This window comes from Molothrus aeneus, chromosome 6, assembly GCF_037042795.1.
Source record: "Molothrus aeneus isolate 106 chromosome 6, BPBGC_Maene_1.0, whole genome shotgun sequence".
Classification (NCBI taxonomy): domain Eukaryota; kingdom Metazoa; phylum Chordata; class Aves; order Passeriformes; family Icteridae; genus Molothrus; species Molothrus aeneus.
The window spans coordinates 37822014-37842717 of record NC_089651.1 but is presented as its reverse complement, the minus strand read 5'-3'; the positions used below and the strand labels follow the sequence as shown (position 1 = coordinate 37842717).

Here is a 20704-nt window from a genome sequence, read left to right as displayed (position 1 = left end):
GAGCCATCTTGCAGCATATACCTGTGACAGCTTCACTGCTGAATGTAGTGAGATTGAAACGAGTAAAATATGTTGTTACTAATGCAGGAATTCACTTGTAATATTAACTTTGTCCTTGTCATTTGCTGCACACCTTAATGTTTTAAAGCAAGTGCAGTGAAGGTAAAAAACTCAATTACACGTCTTGTGCATCAACAATTTAGGGAAACACGTCTCTTAATTTCTATGTTTTCCCACTTAGGAGTGTAGAACAGAGTGTGCATCCTCCCTAAGAGTGGGAATTAGTTGTACAAATGTGTTCCCTTCTGCTTTGACCAGCACAGTAACTGTGGAAGGCAGGCTGCAGAGCAGCAGCCTTCTCCTGCCTTTAAAAGAAGAGCAGAGTTAAGCACAGAAGCCAAGGTGAATCCATTTCCATTCCAACATGTGCTGGGCACTGCAGTCACTAGCAGAGAGCAGAACAGTTCAGCTCATGTTTAGTACTACAGGCTGTGGTTTGGGCATGTGGCTCATCACCTGTCTTGATTCTCAGCAAAGACCTCTGATTTCAGAATTGGATCCTTGGGGGGGCTTTGCAGTGATTCATTAATATTAATAATCATCAAGATAATAAGAAATTAGTTCTTTCTTCCTGGCTTCATGATATTCTACTATTCCAGTTAGGAGACACCTCTTCCTTTACTGGTGTGCATCTAACTGCATGTCTGCCCCAAAACTTTGATGTTAGCTGCTAACATTTGTTTATGAATATAAAATAGTTCTTTTTGAGTTTCGTAAAATTTAATTCTGTTCCTCTGGTAAATAGATACTTAAGGAACTGTATGTATAAAACTACCAGTGAAATTTGTGACCACCCTACCACCTAATGTACTCTTACACGAAACCATTTTGTCATTGTTACTGTGCTGTGTTCTCTTTTCCAGTTTCCAAATAAAACAGTAGCCCAAGTTGCCTGCAGTATGCTGAACATGCTGATACATTATGTACATAGGCTTCAACTTTATCAGGCTGATTCACCATTAAGAATAATACAAGTAAGTAATTTTTTTTAATTGAAATTTTCAATTATTTTAAATTAATCACTACAATGTGTTACCCTAAAGTTAAACACTTGAATATTGACAATTATGTTTTGCAAAACATTGAATTAGTATAGACATAATCTTACTTAACACTAACAGTAAGGAATTGCAGCACACATAACTTCCTGACTCCAATATAGACATGTAATGTGTCTATGTCCTGCCTGTTTTTTCTCAGAGAAAAAGTGTCATGAAAATGTTGTCAGTAAAGTACAATTTTTTCTTAATACCAGATATCTTCAAGCATGTTTATTGAAGTTCAGGAAGAAAATGATTGCTTAAAATATGGATCTGCAACTTTATTTTGCATATCCATGAAAGAGTTTCAATATAAAACAAAAATAATATTTTGAATATGCTTCCCATAACAAGGAGGTAGACTATGGCCTCTGTGAGTCTGAGCCACAGAGGGCACCTAGGTTCTTTTCATGTGAAAGCCTCTTAAGAGATACAGCAAGCATTTCTGTGCTCTTCTGGAGACATATTTTTGATCAAATAGACAGGGTGTATACAAATTCTAGTAGTTCTAAGAAATAATGTAGCTCAGATAGTACCATACACAAACCAGCACCAGATTTCTTCCCACATCCTACAAGTGTGTTGAGTCATGTTCTTTTTATGCCTGAATATTTGAGGTAGCTGTGTAATTTCATTGTCCTTAATGCACCTACGTCAGTCAAACAGAACATACTCCTTCAATGTATTCTGCAAAACTCAATTAAAAGTGTTTTTATTTTAAAAAATTGTCCAGGAATATTGTAACTTGTCTCAAAATAATTGTAATAGAATTTAATCGTGAATCCAGTATCATGTTAGATTTACCTGCTTAAAAAATTATTTTAAACTTAAATATTTAGGTTGTATTTTAAAAGAAATATGCTAAATTTCCCCAGATTCTGATAGCAACTATTACACATCTGCTGCCCAGTACAGAAGCTTCCTCTTATGAGCAGGACAAGAGAGTAAGTATTTTTCATTTCTAGTACTTTCTGCCTCCTGAAAGCTGTGTCTCTTCTGAATTAGTTTTGCTGTGGGCCTATTAGGTCATTCAAATTTGGGCATTTTGGTGCAGTTTGTTTCTGACAGCTCCATCCTTCTGGACTACCATTCCCACAAGGAGCTGGAGTTCATCTGTTGTTCATTTTGGTCTTCAGAGCTCTGTTTCATCTTCTGTCTCTGGTTGCAAGAAGTCAGGAGCTATTGTAGTCTACACTCATATACCAAGCTACCCACTTTTCCACTTGAGGATGCTTTCCATAATTGACCAAGTTTTCCCATGAACTACTGTCAATTGTACATGAAATATCAAATAAAAATTGTCTTACCTGTTTTGACAAATGTAGTCCTAATGGGTTTCAAAAGAATTGGTTAAAAATAAAACAACTCGGTACCCTTCATGATTAGGTTTATTATACTTTTGAAGGACAAACTTGGAATGCATTATGTGAAACTAGTAACTTAGGTAAATTGATTTTTTTAAAAACTTCTGTTTACCTTGGGAAATATTTTAGAGAATCTTGCAGATATTTATCTGAATTGTCTTCTCTTCCACAACGGAGTTTTAAAAATCAAAAACATTTATTTGGTCTGTAAGTTACTGATGATTTGGTGTGGATTTGTGTCTTAATCTAATTCTCTTCCAGAGTCTTTCAAAACATCCCAAGAGGAAGTTGATTCTTTTGCTAACTGAGTAACCTACAATGCAGGAAGCAGTTGGATTTCTTTCAGATGATAAAATATGATATGGTGCTGCATAACATTATTGATATGTTGTAAAGGACATTATGTGTTATTTATAAAGCACTAAATACAGCGGAATTGGTTCCATTTTGTGTAATCCTTGATTCACTTTACTGTGAAATATATGTGCAAAATGGCACATCAGCCTTAATTTGGACCTGTGTTATCTGTCATTTTAAAAACAACAGCCTACAAATCAATTTTGAAAACTGTGGGTATCCTCTTAAGTATAGTATCTGCTCACAGTCATACCCTGATGAGAAACTGTTGAGTGGATGGCCTTTGTTAAATACCTCTGTAGCCAGTTTTTACTGATGCCATAGTTTTTGAAGGTTCAGTGATTAACAAGTGGGAGCTGCCATTGCTGCAGAAGGTTGACTTTACTGAATTGGAAAAAAAGGCAAAACAGAGAAATAAAATAAAGGGATAAATATGAAATAGCAGGTGCTGGCTTAATTGATTTGTAATGGAAAGTGTTTTTTCCAGTTGGTGGTTTCTTTACTTCTGTGCTTATTGGATTGGATAATGGCCTTGCCATTGAAGACTTTGCTGCAGCCTCTTCACACTACAGGAGCAGAAAACGATAAGACTGAAAGATCCGTTCTTAATTGTATATATAAGGTACATGTTTCATTGCTCACTTATTAAGAATTTCTATGTATGAAGGTAGTGTCAGTTTCCATGGAAATGAAGGCAAACGTTTTCTGTAAACTGACCTCCATTCTACTCCTGAAATATAGGTTGGCTCAGTTCTTCTATGTTTCACTGCATCAGCTTGACCTTTGGTATATTTGGAATAGTAGATTTTGGTTTACATTTTGGATGGTTAACCAAGCCTTTTTTTTGTATGTCATATAGATTGCAGATGCTTGTATTGTAGAATACTAACTGTACATTTAATACAAAAGGATGTAACTTTTATATATCAAGCAGTTTCATTTAGCAATGAGAAAAGCAAAAGCACTTTTGCTTTTGTTAGGCAGTAAGTTACAATTACTGTCTTTAGGAGCTCAGGAGAAAGGGGTTTTTATCCTTTTTGCAAGGGAAGGGGATTAAAACCTCTAGCAGCTTAGACCTAGCATATGTAATTAAAGAAGATAGGAGATCTAAAAATAAAGGTAGCTTAATGATTGTTTTGTGAGTTTTGTTTCATTATTGTTAAATTCCACTTTGGTGGTAATAATTTTCTTTGCAGACCAGAGTTTGTTTCTGTAAATATTAAGCATCTAAAATTTTCCAATATTTCATCATGCCTGCCTTCTAACAAATAGGTTCTTGAAATGCAAATAAAAATAAACTTCATTTCTTATAAAACTATAAATTTCAGTAGTTAATGTAATGAAATTCTTGTTTCTTTCTAGGTTCTGCATGGATGTGTCTATGGGTCTCAGTGTTTTAGCAACCCAAAATATTTTCCTCTAAGCCTTTCTGATCTGGCATGTATGGATTATGATCCTTTTATGCATTTAGAGAGCTTAAAGGAACCAGAACCACTGCATTCTCCAGACTCTGAGAGGTCTTCTAAACTTCAGCCAGTCACTGAAGGTTTGTCTAATTGCCTAAATACATTCTCTTTCAAAAAAATTTTGTCTGGGTTTTCAGTATTTAAGTGTTGGTCTACAGCACAGGTTTTCAGCTATATGTAGACATTAGGTGAGAACCATTAGTATGGAATGAGCAAATGTAATTTTTGAGCAATTACCATTTGATTAACTGAAATAAGTATGTTCTGAACAACACCAAGATCAATAGGATATGGATTCTTCTGTGCTCTGTGTATCAGCAGAAGTGTTAAGTACTGCAACATGGATGAATGTTGTTTTTCATTTTACCTTCAGTAAATTAATTTGATTTTTCCTTATTTTGCTCCTTTTTCTAGAAGAATTTTGGATTTTTGTTCCTGTTTGACATTGCAGTATTGAATGCTTTCCATGAATATTTTTAGCCTATCATAATTTTTTGTTGATCTCTTCTTACACTACTTAAAACCACAGATTTTTTTAAAAGAGAGAAATTTTCTGTCCTCTGGTTAGAACCTTAGGAGACATGGGAATTAGCATTTTCCTCACAATTCAAAAATAAAGAATCAAGAATCTAAGCCACAGAGGACTATCATGTATTATGCAGTGTATCTAGTAAATATCAAATGGTTACATAGGGAAGAAAATTGAAAAAGATGAGATTAAGATACGAGCAACTCTGTGTAGTGCTATTCTGCCTCTGTATTAAGTTGTTCCATTTAGGCTTTTTTAAGGGTATTAAGAACCAGATAAATGCAGCAGTTCTTTGTAGCAGCTGTGTGCTAACAGCAGGTGATTTTGTGGTCTGTAGTGACTACGTGCTGTTTTTTATGTAGAGAAAATGGCTAATCATTGTGCCCTTGTCTAAGGCATGCTTCATCATCGTCAAGTACTTTTTTGGCCAAAGAATTCTAAACATAGAGCTGTCCCCTAATAAGCTCAGTATTGGATTGAACAAGACTGATCTGAGAACTACTGGCAGGAGGAGCTGTAATTATTAAATTTACTGAAGAATGAAGCAAGGTACTATAGTTGGCTTTTCGTCAAATGGCTGTGGCCTTATTAGTAAAAAGTAATCATCTGCAGGGTCAGAATGAAAGAGGCTTCGAAGGATTCATTCTGTCCTAATTACAGTCTCACCTATACATATTATGTAAAGCTAATATTTAAAGCATTTGCCAAAATTTACTTCCACTGCATGTTCTATTACAGTGTAGTGAATTGTAGTAGCTTTTTATGCCTGGCATCTTTTGTATTCCGTAATAATCTGTAATTATGGGTTAGAAGCAAATGCTGTGTGGCTTTTTTAATTTGACAATCTGAAAAGACAACCCTGAATAGATTTCTCTTTAAATGAATACAGTTGCACAAAGCCTTAGCATCAATATCTTCATTTTGCATTTCCAACCATGATCTTTTCTTTTATGATTTCTTGTTAAATTTCTTAATAAAAGTAATTTCAGATGTTTCTTTTATCTCTCCAGATAAATTAAGTTTCAGGGCTCTGGAATTGTAAGTTAGACTGTGAAATTTAATTGGCAGACCTACAGCATTATAAGGCAACCCTGGTTCTGCAACCTTGGCACTTCTAGTCCCCATTGCCAGGCAGAGAATAAAATTGGTAGTGCTTGACCGGTTGCACAGCATCTGTTCTCCCTGGCATTGTTGGAGGAGTGAGAGGAGTAAAACTAGTGGGTAACAACCAGTCTGGGTCTCTGTCAAGACCGAGGGTCAATTAGTACAAGCTAGCAGCAGAACAGAATGCCAATGGGTCAGCATCTTTCAGTAGAGTAAAAGGGCTATCATAGTATTTTTCTTGAAGGAATGGAAATGAGCAGGGCAGAAGTTACAGGGAATTCAGGGAAGTTCTACAAAAACGGGGTAGGAATTGTGAAACTCTTTCCTTAGGCCACAAGCAAAGCTGCAAGTGCTGAAATGACAGAATTCCTAAGACAGGGTGCTTTAATGGATGTGATTGACTTACCCTGTTATGCCTCCATTGTTCAAGGTCAGATCCATCTCAAGTTTTGTAAATACTTAGCCACAGCATAATGTGGTATGAGACCAAGAAGATACAGGACTTAGAGTGACACAGCTGTGTAGTGGAGACAGTATCTACTGAGAGGTGTGGAGCAAGCCATGCAATAAACATCAGGACAAAGGTTTCTTAAATCCTCTGGGAACAGGCATATGTCAAGAGAGATGATTATTGGCTTCTCTTTTTCAGTAACTTTACAAGTTCTGTTAGTCACAAAGAAGCTCTTAACCTAGGATTATCTGTAAAATTGTCTTTGTTCTGCTTTCTGTAGCTGGTAAAGTGGTAGATTTTAGTATGGGATATACAAAGAATAACTTTAAAATTAGGTATTAAGTATATTAAACTGTTACATTTAAACCAGAATAAACTTTTAGCAGCTCTCAGTAAGGACACCAGTAGGAAGCTTTTATTGCATCATCAGAACTTGCTGGCAGCAAGTCTGTGATGCTTTCATACATCCATCTGAAGAAACCCTGGGCTTGTCTATGTGAAGGCTGATGAACTGTTCCTCTGGTTAGTGTTGGCAACAACCTAACTAGATGCAGCTGGCATCCAGCCAGGGTTAAACCATCACCATTTGTATACCTGTTGATACAGTACAGGTATACAAATGGTGATGGTGATGGTTTAACCCTGGCTGGATGCCAGCTGCCCACCAATGCTGCTCCATTATTCTCCTCCTCATCTATGCAGGGGAGAGAAAATATAAGGAAAGGTTCATGAGTTGAGATAAAGACAGGAAGAGATCATTCACCAATCACTGTCATGGGCAAAATAGATTTGACTTAGGGAAATTAATTGAATTTATTACCAAGCAAATCAGGATAGGATAATGAGAAATAAGACCAAGTCTTCCAAACAGCATACCCCTACCCCTCCCTCCTTTCTGGCCTTAACTTCATTGTAAATCCCTACCTCTCCTTGCCCCTAGTGGTGCAGGGGGATGGGGACTGGGGGACTGCAGTCACTTCACCACACATTGTCTCTGATGCTCCTTCCTCCACAGGGGAAGGACTCCTCATTCTCTTCCCCTGCTCCAGCATGGGGGCCCTCACACATTCCTCACTGCAGTTGGAATGGACATCTTGCAGCACAGTTATGATCTCTACTTCAACAGGAGACTTCCACAACACAAATCCTTCCCACAAACTGCAGTTCTTAATGAATGCTTTACTCTGGGTCCCCTTCATATGGCTTAGTCCTGTAGGCTCCAGCATGGGTCCTTCATTGAGTCACAAGTCCTTCTCCAAACCTGCTCCTCCACAAGCCTGCTTCAGCATGGGCTCCTCTCTGCACAGCACCAGAGTTCCTGCCAGGAGGAGCCTGGTACAGTGTGGACTTCCCACAGGATCACAGCCTCCTTGGGGCATCCACCTGCTCTAGCATGGGGTCCCAGTGGCTGCAGGTGCTTATCTGTACCATCATCCCCCAATGGCTGCAGGGAGGGGCACACCCTGTCTCACCATGGTCTGCACCAGAGGCTGCAGGGAATCTCGGCTCCAGTGGCTGGAGCACCTCCTGCCTCTCCTTCTTTACTCACCTTGGTGCCTGCAGAGTTGTTGCTTTCACATATTCTCACTCTGCTCTTTTCTGGCTGAAATTTCCTTTTGCCCAATATTTCTTTTTCCTTCTTAACTCTGTTATTCCATAGGCATTACTTCTATCGCTGATCAGCTTGGTCTGACTTGGAGCTGGCTGACGTTGCCTTCATCAGACACCAGGGAGACTTCTGGCAGCTTTTCAGAGAAGCCCCCCTGCAACCCCCACACTACCAAAACCATGCCACACAAACCCACTGTTCTAATTAACTGCACCTAACTAGCCAGCTTAGATGTTCCTAAGCCAACCTGGACTGCATAGGGCCACAACCTGCTAGCTTACTTCTGAAATTTTCTGTTTCATTTCAGGACCATAAACATATATGACAGAGAATTTTTTTCTTATAGACAAAAACATTTTGTAAGCTGATCTTCACAGATCTCAAATCTGTTAGAGGTAGTTGTGATTGGAAGGTTCTAGTAAGCTTACATGGATACAGTGGTCTACCAGTTATTTATTTGATTGATTTTTACCCCAATATTCATATTTCTCCAAACATATGTTAAAATCTTTGCATAGATTGATCTTTTTTTTTCTAATATTTTTAAATTTCTAATGAAAAAGCCTTCCCTGCCTGATGTCTAGTCTTAGCTTTTGTTTAAAAAGTAGAAATATAAAGTACTTTTCATATAAGGCTTTGCTGTATGCCATTTTACTGAAAGGACACAAAATGCACACTTTTAAAAAATACTTTGTACATAGTGCATCTGGATTAACACAGTTTGTGTTTTGTGGGGAATATTTTAGAGATGGGTTCTCTGTTACTGCATGTCTATATAGCTGAAGTTAACAATTAGAAAGGAATGAGACTTGCTTAAACTAAGGTAAAATACAGGAAATTAAGCTAATCAGGACACTCTAAGGCTCCCTCTAAACATAATGAAAGAAAAATAAGTGTTTTTAGAGAGTGATTCATCCCATTGAATTTGAGATTAATCAGTCTGTACAGGTCATCATTCTTTAGACAGCTAAAATTATAAGGAGAGTTAAATTCCCCTTCAGTCATAGTTTTTTACTTCTACTACATAACCATAGTTGCTTAAAACTATTCAGCCAAAGTTGAATTAAAAAGTTAATAGCACATCTTAAGGAATCCTTCATTCATGCTACAGATACAAATTAGTAGTGATGGACCTTCAGCCTTTCCACAAAAGAGGTAATTTCAGGACTGAGAAAAATAAATAGTGTAACATTTCTTGTAAATTACCCAATGATCATGTACATATTTAAATTACATTGCCCAAGCCAGAGGCAGTTCCATTGTGAAGAAAGCAGCAATGTGTTCTCTCAGGAAGACAGGTCAACAAAGCAGTGAGCTGGCTGCCTTAATGTGTAAAGATATGACTTAGTTTGTAGAATTTGTGGTAAAGCTCTGATGGCTTGCATTATTGCATATTTTCATTTGCCCTCCAGAAACAAAGAGCATGATTTAGATACTAATTTTAAGGTTTTAATATATTGAATGTTCAGTTTTTCCTGATTGAAGAGATGTGCTTCTAGGAATAAATTAAGTTGCAAAATTAATTTAAAATTTTCATAATTTCAAAATGCATTACTAGGCTTGAGATTTTTTCCTTTTTTATTCCTGGGGAAACCATCATCAAAATCAGATTTTATATGTGGCAAAAATGTTTCATGATTACTTTATTTTATTTCAACATAACAGGTTGCATCTTACAGTCTACTTTTCAGTATACTTCTCTTGATACTTCTAATTAAAGCTTTCTGTGTCATTTTTAGATCAGCAGCACTGTATTCTGAGAGAAGACTTAGATGTAGTGTTCAAATTTTATAAAAGAAACAATGACAGATCTATGATTTTAATTCAAGTGCAAAGTTTTCAGGGCAAGGCTGTATTAGGACTGAGAATGGATCTTTCAAATTTAAATTAATTGTTCCCCTCTTTGTCTCACGGTGTCACCTTTCCTTTCCCATGTGTCCTTTAGGCTCCTAAGAGACACACAGAGGCACAAAACAACCATGGTCAGTTTGAGATCTTCAGGGTTTGGCCCACAACAGTAATAGTAATAGCATATGCTAGAAGGTACTTATTTCTTCAGGTTTCTCAGCAGAACTTAACAGGAGGCATTTAACCTTTATAGAGTGGGACTTCAGGTATCTGGAAAGCCTGTGTGTCTCTGCTCCTGGGAACCTGAGCAAAGTATTACCTTATTTATCTCTGCAGTGGCAAGTGCTAAATACTTGGTATAAATATCCTGATAAAGATGGGGCCACCCTCTGCATTGTCCAGGTGCTGGTCAATAATGTGCTGATAAATGATTCTCCAAGCACCCAGCTTATTTTCTCTTTGTTTTTTATAAAATCTGCTTCCAGTTCCTTCTTATGTTTCAGCAGATGGCACTATAACTTAATTTCCTTGTATGCTGCCAGTATCTGGACACGTAATTCAGCATCACTGAATGTTTTTGTATTTGTAAATCTTAAACCTCAAGAATGCTATACATGATAAAAATATCTCTAATTTACTTGTATTAATTCTCAAGGCATTAATTTATTAAAATACTTGAGTAGGTATGAGTTTTAGAATTGTATAAATGTTATATTGATTTTGCCAGCTATTAACTGGATGAAATGTTTCCCTATTTGCAGTTCAGATGTAGTGCTTCCTAAAGAAATAGCCAGAATCCCAAACATCTCCTACATGCTGTACCCAAACCTTTTGGGGAAAAAAAAAAGGCAAATATATACTACCTGTTTATTTTTGCAGTTGCTGAATGCATCCATCTTCAGAAACTGAAGATCTGTAATGGCAGTCAGTACACATGACAAATTTGCCTTTATTTTTCCAGTTAAATCAATTAAGACATCTGAAACTGAGAAATTTGTTTATTAAACATTAGGTTTTGCAGCTTATGAATATCCAACATAAAGGGAGATTAATTCATTATATTTTACTTCTATGCCCAAGAGGTTCCATATTCTCAGTAAATACTGAATGAAAAAGTAGCATCATTCAGAACATTCTGGTTTGATGGATTTTGGTGAGAAAGAAGATGGGAAGTGTTTGCAGCAGTTTTCAATGTTCAGTGTAATTTAAAATATGTTATATAATCCTGAGGAGTACAGATTTTTAATCTTCCCTTTGTAAATCCCAAATTCAGGGCATCCGTGCCCAGTTACAAGAGAAGGGATACAGAAAACAAGTACTTTGCCATTTTGATCTTGTTCCTTCTTCCACCAGTTTTATTCTGCAATGTAATATTTTTGTGTATGGGTTCTTCAGTGGGTCCCCTGAACCAGTTGATGGTTCTCTGCCTGAAAGAGTCACTTGGTCCAGCTCATGTATTCATGTAGAGTATTGACTTGATAAGAATAATTTAGTAACAATATAGTACTGTGTTAGCAGGGTGTGATATAAACATTAAAAATACCTTTTTTTTAAATTTAGATGACATAACATGCAAGTGGAAGGGCATGCAGCAAAGAAGGAGGTGGCAAAAACCATGTTGAAATACCAGTGCATGTCACAGGATGAATTTCACATAAGATGGGCACAATTAACTTGTCTTTCTCCCTCCCAAGGTTTTCTAACCTGAAGCTTCTTAAAATGCAGTTGTGGCGTGAGATTTCATTTTTAAAAATTTTGATAATGTTAGATAATGTTCAATATAGACAGCCTGGTCTTTGATTTTGTACTTAAAATTGTCCAGTGCTATTCTCAAGCTGACCTACAGCTATATGCTCCCCAGGGAAATTAAGATGGATTAGATCTTTTGTGCATCTATCTTCCTTTGTATTTCTCAGTGTAATGATGTGTATAAATATAAAAATACACTGCAGTTGGAATGGACATCTTGCAGCACAGTTATGATCTCTACTTCAACAGCAATTCAAGATTTATTTTCACTAGATAAGAAATCATGTATTTTAGAAGAACAGTGCTGATAGCAAAGCTATGGCAAAGGAAGTATAATCTAGATAGATATAGACATGGCTGTAAAATAGTGGAGATGCTTCTTAAACTGTTTTAGGATTTTTCATGCTGTTTATATACAAGACCAATGGTGACCAACATACATATTTTTCTGTTACTGAGTTGCATGCATCCTCAGCTTGCAGCGCTCATTCTCTCAGGAAGAGACCAAAAGAAACACATAAATCTCAGTGTTGTTTTTCTGAACTCTTCTTTTAAAACCTGTGCTCTTTCTCTTGCAGTGAAAACTCACATGCAACAAGGATTAATTTCTGTGGCTGCTCGTACTGTGATAACACATCTAGTCAACCACTTGGGCCACTATCCTATGAGCGGAGGTCCTGCCATGCTGACCAGTCAAGTGTGTGAAAACAATGACAATCCATACAGTGAAAGTCCTGAGCTTTCTCCTGAACTTTTTGAGAACCCAAATCTTCAATTCTTTGTATTAAACAATACTTCCCTGGTGTCTTGCATACAAATCCAAGCAGAAGATGACATGCCTGGGGGAGGACTGTCTGCTGGACTTGCATCAGCTAATTCAAATGTTAGAATTATAGTGCGTGATCTGTCTGGCAAATACTCATGGGATTCGGCCATTTTGTATGGACCATCATCTTTATGTGGATCTTCACAACAAACATCTTTTGCACTTTCATTATCTCAGCAAGATAAACCAGAAGATGCTCTTTCATCTTTTGAGCATGTGGAGGATGTATCTGCAAGAGATGGAATTACACTCCAAGTTAAAAGGAAATTTAGAGACACTGTACCAACATGGGATACAATTAGGGATGAAGAAGACGCTCTTGATGAGCTGCTGCAGTATTTAGGTGTTACAAGCCCTGAATGCTTACAGAGAACTGGTGTTTCACTCAACATCCCTGCTCCTCAACCAGTCTGCATCTCAGAAAAGCAGGAGAACGATGTCATCAATGCAATTCTGAAACAGCACACAGAAGAGAGGGAGTTTGTTGAAAAGCATTTCAATGATGTAAATATGAGGGCTATGGAGCAGGACGAGCCAACCTCACAAAAGCCACAGTCAGCATTTTACTACTGTAGATTACTTCTCAGTATACTAGGAATGAATTCATGGGATAAAAGGTAAAACTACTCATATTTTAAGAACTTTTTTTAAGGAACTGTGCTGTTCTTACCTTCATAATAGAGTTTGTTAAGCCAAAAATATTACAGGCCAGCTAACAAAAGAGAGAGGGTGTGCATCTAAGACCTAAATGGCAGCTTTCTTCTGCTTTTCAGCCTGTCATTTAGAGAGACAGAAAGGAGGTATCTGTTGCATTTATTGTGATTCATAGTCTTTCCTTAGAAAGTGTTGTAAGTCAAATTGAAGGAATCTTGTATTCCCTTTGCTTCCCATGTATGTTGCTGCAAAAATCATTACCTTTCAATGTCAGAATAATACTCAGAAAGTGTCATATTCTCATCTATTGTGTTGCTGGACAGCGTCCTGCTGCTTTGTCTGCTAAAAGCATGCTTGCATGCAGCCTCAAAGCCTTGCCTGTGTATTAGCTAATGAGAAAGATGTGTCCCCTACTATTTATTTCAACATTGTCTGTGCTTGAGTACTGTCTGAATATTGTTTAGAACAGGAGAGAACCATGTTCAATTACAGAAGTAATGTCTCTTAACATTATTGTTTTTGTGTGGGTGTGGTTAGGTGCATGTCTGCATATACATGGGGGTATGTACAAATATTACAAATATTAGCATCCTAGAATTTATGGGTCTTTCTGAAATCGTCTTCTGCCACTGCTTTCAAATTCCATATTAGAATCATTGATATATTTTCCTACTATGAAGGGAAATGGATATTCAGTAAAACAAAAATAATCAGTCACTGAGGTATCACTGGAATCAGACAAAACGTTGGTATTACAACCCTTCTTATTTGGATCTTTAATTCCTCAAGGCAGTCTGGTTTTGAACAGGACTGCTCTTAATTCCACAGTGTTTTGTGGGAAACATCTTAAGCACAGTTGAAAAGACATGAAAACTGCCTTTCTTTCTCTAACATATTGGTTTCGTTTTTTGTTTAAATTGTTACAGCTGGCTGGGTTATTACTGAGCTAAATCTGCTCTGCAGTTCAGGGTAGCAAAAGTTCTGTGTTGAATTCACCCACTCCTTACAACAGTAGACTAATGGGAGTGTCTTTTGTCAGTAAACATATGTATTTTCTGGTTCTGTAGAGAAGAAATGGATCACACAGTCAGATCCAAGGGGTTGACAGAAGAAAGTGGAAAGAAATAAAGGTTATAGTCAGGGCTGTAATGAATATAGAAGATTTGCTGGATAAGAAAAATTGCTTGTATATTTTTTTTAAGATGTCTTGATTTTCATATGTTAAGAAAGGACTGTTGAAAAGGCAGAAGCATTTGTTGACTGTTCCGAGTGGACCTGGATATGTTGTTGTACCATTGTTGTACTGTTCTGTATCCATCAGTGAAGAGGTAATAAAAGAGTTACAAATTTCTCTATTTAGAAGGAGCTTTCATCTCCTGAAGAAAAATGAGAAGTTACTTCGAGAACTCAGAAATTTGGACTCAAGACAATGGTAAATTCTTTTAATGACTGCCTACTTACTTGTTTTAAGTGTGCTTTTACTCAAATGGCTCTAATTGCATAGATGTGAGAGTTGAGCTGACTTTTTAAATAGTTTTTTAAATTATTAATGTATTTTGCAGAGTACTGTCGTTTTTTCTGTTATACTGAAGTTGCATCAATTTTATTTGTAGTGTCAAATTCTGCACGTAAAATATCATGAGATAAACAAATTTCAAAACACCTTATAATTATAAGCATAACATTTAATTCTTTTAAAACTTTGATATATCAAAGCCTTCTCATTTTAAGTTTTGGTTGATTGTTTAGCTGTTTGAAATAGTCCCAGTATTTGAAGACATGGAGTTTTAGTTAGAATTGTCGCACAGAATTGAAAACTGACTTATTTTTGTAGAAGTTGAAACAAAACCCAGTGGAAGTTGTAGAAGTGTGAGAAACCATCTCCATTTGTTCCAAAGTCTAAGAATAGCCTGTCAACAGAAGACATTTAAATGATTATGATCTTTAAAAAATATGTAAAAATGCTTCATTCAGTTGGACAAGGTGCATTTTCACGATGTTCAGAGGGTACTCTTGTTAATAGGCAGTGTAGTGTGGATAATGCCCACATTACAGGTGTTGCCCATGTCAAAAATCCACCTATTCAATTAGTAGTTGGTACAGGCAGCACCACCCTGCATCTTAGAAGTGATGGAAGGGGTAAATGCTGCTCAAGTATAGCAAAACTTCAGGCTCTAGAGAAGATGACACTAGAAAGGACAGAATGAGGAAATGGAAATATAGGAAAAATCCAAAAAGAAGCCATATAATTCTATTGTATTTCCACTATGCATTTTTTATGCTTTAAAAGCCATGCTCTGTGTGTACTGTTTGCATATTTTCATTTCATATTGGTTAAGGCACTGTCATGCATTGACCATTCTGTTTTACAGCCGAGAGACACACAAGATTGCAGTGTTTTATGTTGCTGAGGGACAGGAAGATAAACACTCCATTCTTACGAATACTGGGGGAAGTCAAGCCTATGAGGATTTTGTAGCTGGTCTTGGCTGGGAGGTATTTTTTCAATGTTTTTATCCTAGGTTGTTTTACAAAGGCAATTACCAATATCTTCGTATATTACAAGTCTTTGGCTCTTCAGCATTTCTCACAAGTACTGAAATACACCGGTTTAAAAATGGAGTTTAGAGAAGAATTCCTGGTTTAGTTTCATTAGCATTGCTAGCCTTGCTAGCTTGAATTTAAATTCAAGCTCTCAACAACTGAAGAGAGTCTGTGCAGGCAAAGATAATTCTTTAATGTGCAGTCCTGTACTTGGCTTTCACGGACTGATTAGGAGGCATCTTGATTTCCCCGTAAGCTTGTAAAGTGTAAAGTCTATTGAAGTTTGAGTTTTGCTCAAATTGGGAATTTCAAAAAGTACAGACAAGCAGTTTCTCACATACTCTCTTCTTCCTGCCTGCAGGCATGTATCACAGTTCACACACTCCACTCTACTTCTCTTCCAGATGTCAGATATTGTGATCTACCCCATCATCTATGTGGGCCTGCAGCTCTTTAGTCACTTGTGCAATACTGTCATAAGGATTTCCTTTCTTCCATCTTTCTTTCAGATGCACAGGATTAATTACCACTGTAGAGTTCCATTTGGCACTGTTGCACAGAATACAGGAATGGCTTTGGTCCTGGTTGGCTGTATAGGAAGCTGCAGGTTTTTTGCTCCTCTTGCAACTTGTGCTCATCAGGAGTGTCCACATGAGTGTCAATCTTATTTGTTCTTTGTATTTCTTTACTCCTTAGGTATAAAAGGACACTACCAGAGTAACTGTGTGGATAATGACTCTGACTTTCCCACAGGAACAGAGGAAAACAGCTACAAGTCTGCTGACTTTCATGAACATAGATGTTTTTTTCCCACATTCAGGAGGAAAAAAAAACAAAACTAGTACCATAAAATATCCTTCTTTAGTGGTTTAATTCTCTTAGGCAGTATTAGCTAGTTTAAAGAGTTGCTAGTTTGGATTAATAGTCCATAATGAGACAACTAATATTTTAACATTTTAACATTAAATTCTGCATCCTTTTGTATCAAGAAAACAAACATATCCCATGCAGGCAGAGATTAAATGTATTCACATCTGAAAAACAACATTTTGTAGTCACTGTTTTAAAGGCAAAGCAGCACATTTAACATGCTTAGTTATTTCAGTGTCAGACTATTTCCCATTGATCTAAGACTTAAAAGCTTATTTACAAATTATCAGTTAGTTTCCTGTGAATTTTTTTTCATATTCACAGAATGAAAAATTCTTAAAAAATGTATGGAAGGTAATAAATTCCCTGGCTGTTACACAGAGTTTTTCCAGAGCTCAGGTCAAGGTTGATGTAATATCAGAGAATTTTAAAAAATTGAGAAAGCACATGTAAGTGACTTCTCTCAAATGATCAGGGAAAAATGCAGTAAATATTAGTTACACAATCTTTCCTTTCTTCTAACCTCATCCTTCCAGTAGCTTTTGTGGTGACCGTGGAATATAGAATGCTAGTGCACCATTAGAATATAGAATGGTGTGCACCATTTTGTTAGGTCACAGTCTACTCAGCAAGTCTGAGCTCTTTTAGAAATCAAGAGTAACAATACTGTTGGGAAAAGGATCTTCACTTTTAAAGTTCAGTTAAAAGTGCATCTAAAAGTATAAAGAGTGTATTTATTACCTGATAATTTTTTTTTTGGGTAAAGTTTCCTGGTCTTTATTTCTAGGTAAATCTCACAAACCATTGTGGCTTTATGGGAGGACTGCAAAAAAACAAAAGCACTGGATTGACCACTCCATATTTTGCTACCTCAACAGTGGAAGTCATGTTCCATGTGTCAACAAGAATGCCTTCTGATTCAGATGACTCTTTAACAAAAAAGGTAGGTGTTTCTGAATAAAGTGTTCTCTTTATAATAAACCTAGAGAAATTAGAGTCAAATAAAATCCAGTAACTTTTTTAAAAAATCCAACACAACAACAAAAAAACATAAAATATCATAACATCTTTACCTGCTAAGTTGGTATATTCTCTGCCAATTTCTAATTTTACCATACTGGTGATTTTTCCAATCATTGAAATTGTTGGCAAGAACATATGAAAAGTGCAGGAAAGTAATGGTTGGTGCAGAAGAAAAAGTATTACATCTGAATGATATCTTAGTACTTTTGAAACCTTAGATGCCCATTAAGAAATATGTGGTGAGTGCTTTCTGAGATGACTTTTTATTCACCTAAGGGTCATGTGCAGGTTATTAACATAATTTTCCCTTAAAAAAAAAAGTTAAAAATATGAAGACGATGTTTATTTTATCTAAGGTGTATTGTCCTGGAGGAGGCACAGGTTCTCAACAGCGATATGATCTCTTATAGCTGCATTAAGAAAAAAAAAAATTTTCTGTATTGGTATTTTTTTTCTTTAGAATTTAATAAATTCCGCATTAGTGATAATAAGTTACAGTCTCGAACATGTGTCCTACTATAAATGAACAATTAGCTATCCTCAGACTGTCCCCCCGTCCTGCATACATACGTCTTCAGATGTGCTAATCCATTCACTAGACACGTTAATGAGCACTGGTTGAAGTGTAATATTGGAGGAACTGAAGCTGGTTGACCTCAGCATGGACTTTAATACTTGTAATTAAATTAGATGGGAGACAGTTAGTAAAGAGAGAAATAGCCATGCCTCTGGCAAGCTTCAATTATTAATGACTTCTTTTTCTTTGTGTTCAACTTGAAGAAAAAATATTATTGTTCTTATTATAGACTAACTATGAAATCTAACTTCTCACTGTTCCATCTCAGGTTGGTTTGGTGGGATTTTTTAATTAAAAATGCTTTTGCTTGTGTGCCTATTATGCTGCATCCTTTCTGTTCTTTATTTCCTGAAGTAGAGTCAGGGTAATACTAAGGTTGTTAAATGATTTATAGAAATGATTAATAGCAAAAATAACTAATTTTAAAATTGCGACTGTTGCTACTGTTTTAGTCTAGAACAATGTGGGGGGGAGTCTGTTTAAGTTGAATGGCTTCTTTATTTTTTAAACAAAAACCCAGTTTTATAAAACACAGCTTGTAATTAACCTTACAATGTTTGTTTATAATCTGTTTGAATTAGATTATTACCAAGTGTTGAAAAGGGGGAAGATGGGTCAAAAATAGTTCATAATGAAAATTAATTAATAGTGAATAATTTGAAAATTATGTGGACTTCAGTTGAACACAGAGGCAAGATCTCATGTCTGTTTCCAGGAGCATGTCATGAAGGAGTGTTTTAGGTAGCTCAAAGAATGACCAGCAAAGGCAGTGGCAAAAGCAGGTGTAATATTCAAATAAAAGTGTGACACTGTTCATTGGCAAGGTTCAGTCTACTGCTGATGGATGCTTAAAGCACACAGAGAAAAGTCAGACTAAAATGTAAAATCAATCAATCAGTCTAAAATCAACCAAGTATGGTCTGTGGGGAGGCAGGGATGAAAAAAGGGTAAGGATGGGAAAGGGTAAGGATAAAAAGCAATGAGGAAGATCCTCCCAGTGAGTCACAAGGTTCAGAGTGGATCCCCTTGCCAAACTCAGCCCCAGACTTGAGCAACAATTTAGGCTTAAAGCTTTTTCCAGCATGTAAACTTAACAGCACTTAACATCGATAGCTTAATTTAAACATTTTAACAAAAGGTTCTATAGAATTTACTATAGCACAAGAGAAATTAACCTGTAGGCCTTACTTATTTACACATATAAAGTACTTAATCTGAGAGCAACATTCATAGTACAGTTGTGGCACATTTACACTTGCATGCACACAGATCTAAGGGAGTATGTATGAGGTATATGCCTGTAAAAAATTCTCCTTGAGTTCAGTGGACCACTCATGTCAGATGCGTTTGCATCTTCTCAACAAGTGAAGAGGTTGGTCCTTGAGCAGCAGGAGTATCAGCCCAGGCTCCATTGGTGGCATTTGGCAGCAATCCTTGAGAGCTTGCTGCCTCTGCAGGGTGTCCCACTCGGAGATTGCTGGCTGCAGCCAGGAGAGCTCAAAGGGTCTCCCTTCCAACCACTGTTTATAGGGCTGCAAGAGAGTTGAATTTAGTCACAGGATTTTCCATTCTATCCACAATTCGGGTTGGTAACTTTCTTTGGTAGTTTGACTACAACTTCGATTACCAGTTCTACTTGGACTGTTATTCGTGCAAGAAAAAGAACCTTCCAAGGTTGTTCATTAAAAAACAGGAGCTCATTAGATAGCACAAGCTCCTGGGACCAGGCAGTGTTTCTGATACACCAAAGAGGAGCTTAGCCCATGAGCTGTTTGTCAAGGCCAAGGCCTAACAAGCTTTTCTACGTCCAAAGGGGCAGAGAGGGATACACCACCACAGAGCACCCTCCATCTGCATAGAGCTGTTCTTGCCAGGCAAGGTTCAGGGCTGGTCCAGCCTTCCTGTGACTCAGCTTGTGAAAATTGTGTCAGCTGGGCTTCTTCAAAATTCCAGCTTGCTCCAAACCCGTTTCTCTCCTGCTTCACCAACAGTCTCACTCATCAGTGATTTGGAATATTTGAAGTCTGTATGGATATGTAGAGTGTATCAATAGATTGAGATTGTATTTGTGGCTCAACTACTGTTGACTGTTAAATCAAGCTACTTTATTTCTCTGTGGCGTTCTTTTCTGTTCTTCCTCAGTGTGTTGATTTTGTTCTTTTTCAGCATATTTTCCCAAGAACAGAGGCTTGTGATTCTCCATCTCTGTTTCTTCTCCCTTCCCTAACAGTTTTTGGCCCATTCCAATCAAATCTAATAATGTTTAAAAGCTGTTCATTTTGTGTATATTTAATGATGATATGTTAAGTAAAGGAGATAGAGTAGTAAGACTTTTAGTGCTCCCACTTAGCAAGTAAAGACTTTGTGGGAAGAAGTATTAGATATCAAGGACCCAGCAGCAAAGAGAGATGTTAAGAAATTCATCCTAAACTTGAAAGAAACATCAGCTGAAGTTTACATCTTGGGATAAATCAGCAAGTGCTACCAAGAGACATGAGTAGGAAATTCATTTACTATTTCTGCAGCTATTTATGGTGCTTGGACTGAACATATCAGCAAAAGAATTGCATTTTATGAAATCAGCTCACACACAGTACCAAAATTATTTGAGAGCCATGTGAGTGCTAACATGG

At 36.9% G+C, this 20704-nt stretch overlaps 1 protein-coding gene across 8 annotated transcripts in view; it reads left to right on the top strand.

Annotated features, from left to right (window-relative positions):
* The window catches only part of RALGAPA1 (Ral GTPase activating protein catalytic subunit alpha 1), a 132364-nt gene that overhangs the window by 68937 nt on the left and 42723 nt on the right, over positions 1-20704 (top strand). For all 8 annotated transcript variants that reach the window (XM_066553058.1, XM_066553053.1, XM_066553054.1 and 5 more), the window contains 8 exons: positions 924-1034; positions 1976-2044; positions 3309-3443; positions 4184-4367; positions 12156-13020; positions 14418-14489; positions 15430-15553; positions 17259-17414. In XM_066553058.1, the coding sequence (XP_066409155.1) occupies positions 924-1034; positions 1976-2044; positions 3309-3443; positions 4184-4367; positions 12156-13020; positions 14418-14489; positions 15430-15553; positions 17259-17414 (1716 nt within the window). The remainder of the gene's footprint in view (positions 1-923; positions 1035-1975; positions 2045-3308; positions 3444-4183; positions 4368-12155; positions 13021-14417; positions 14490-15429; positions 15554-17258; positions 17415-20704) is intronic.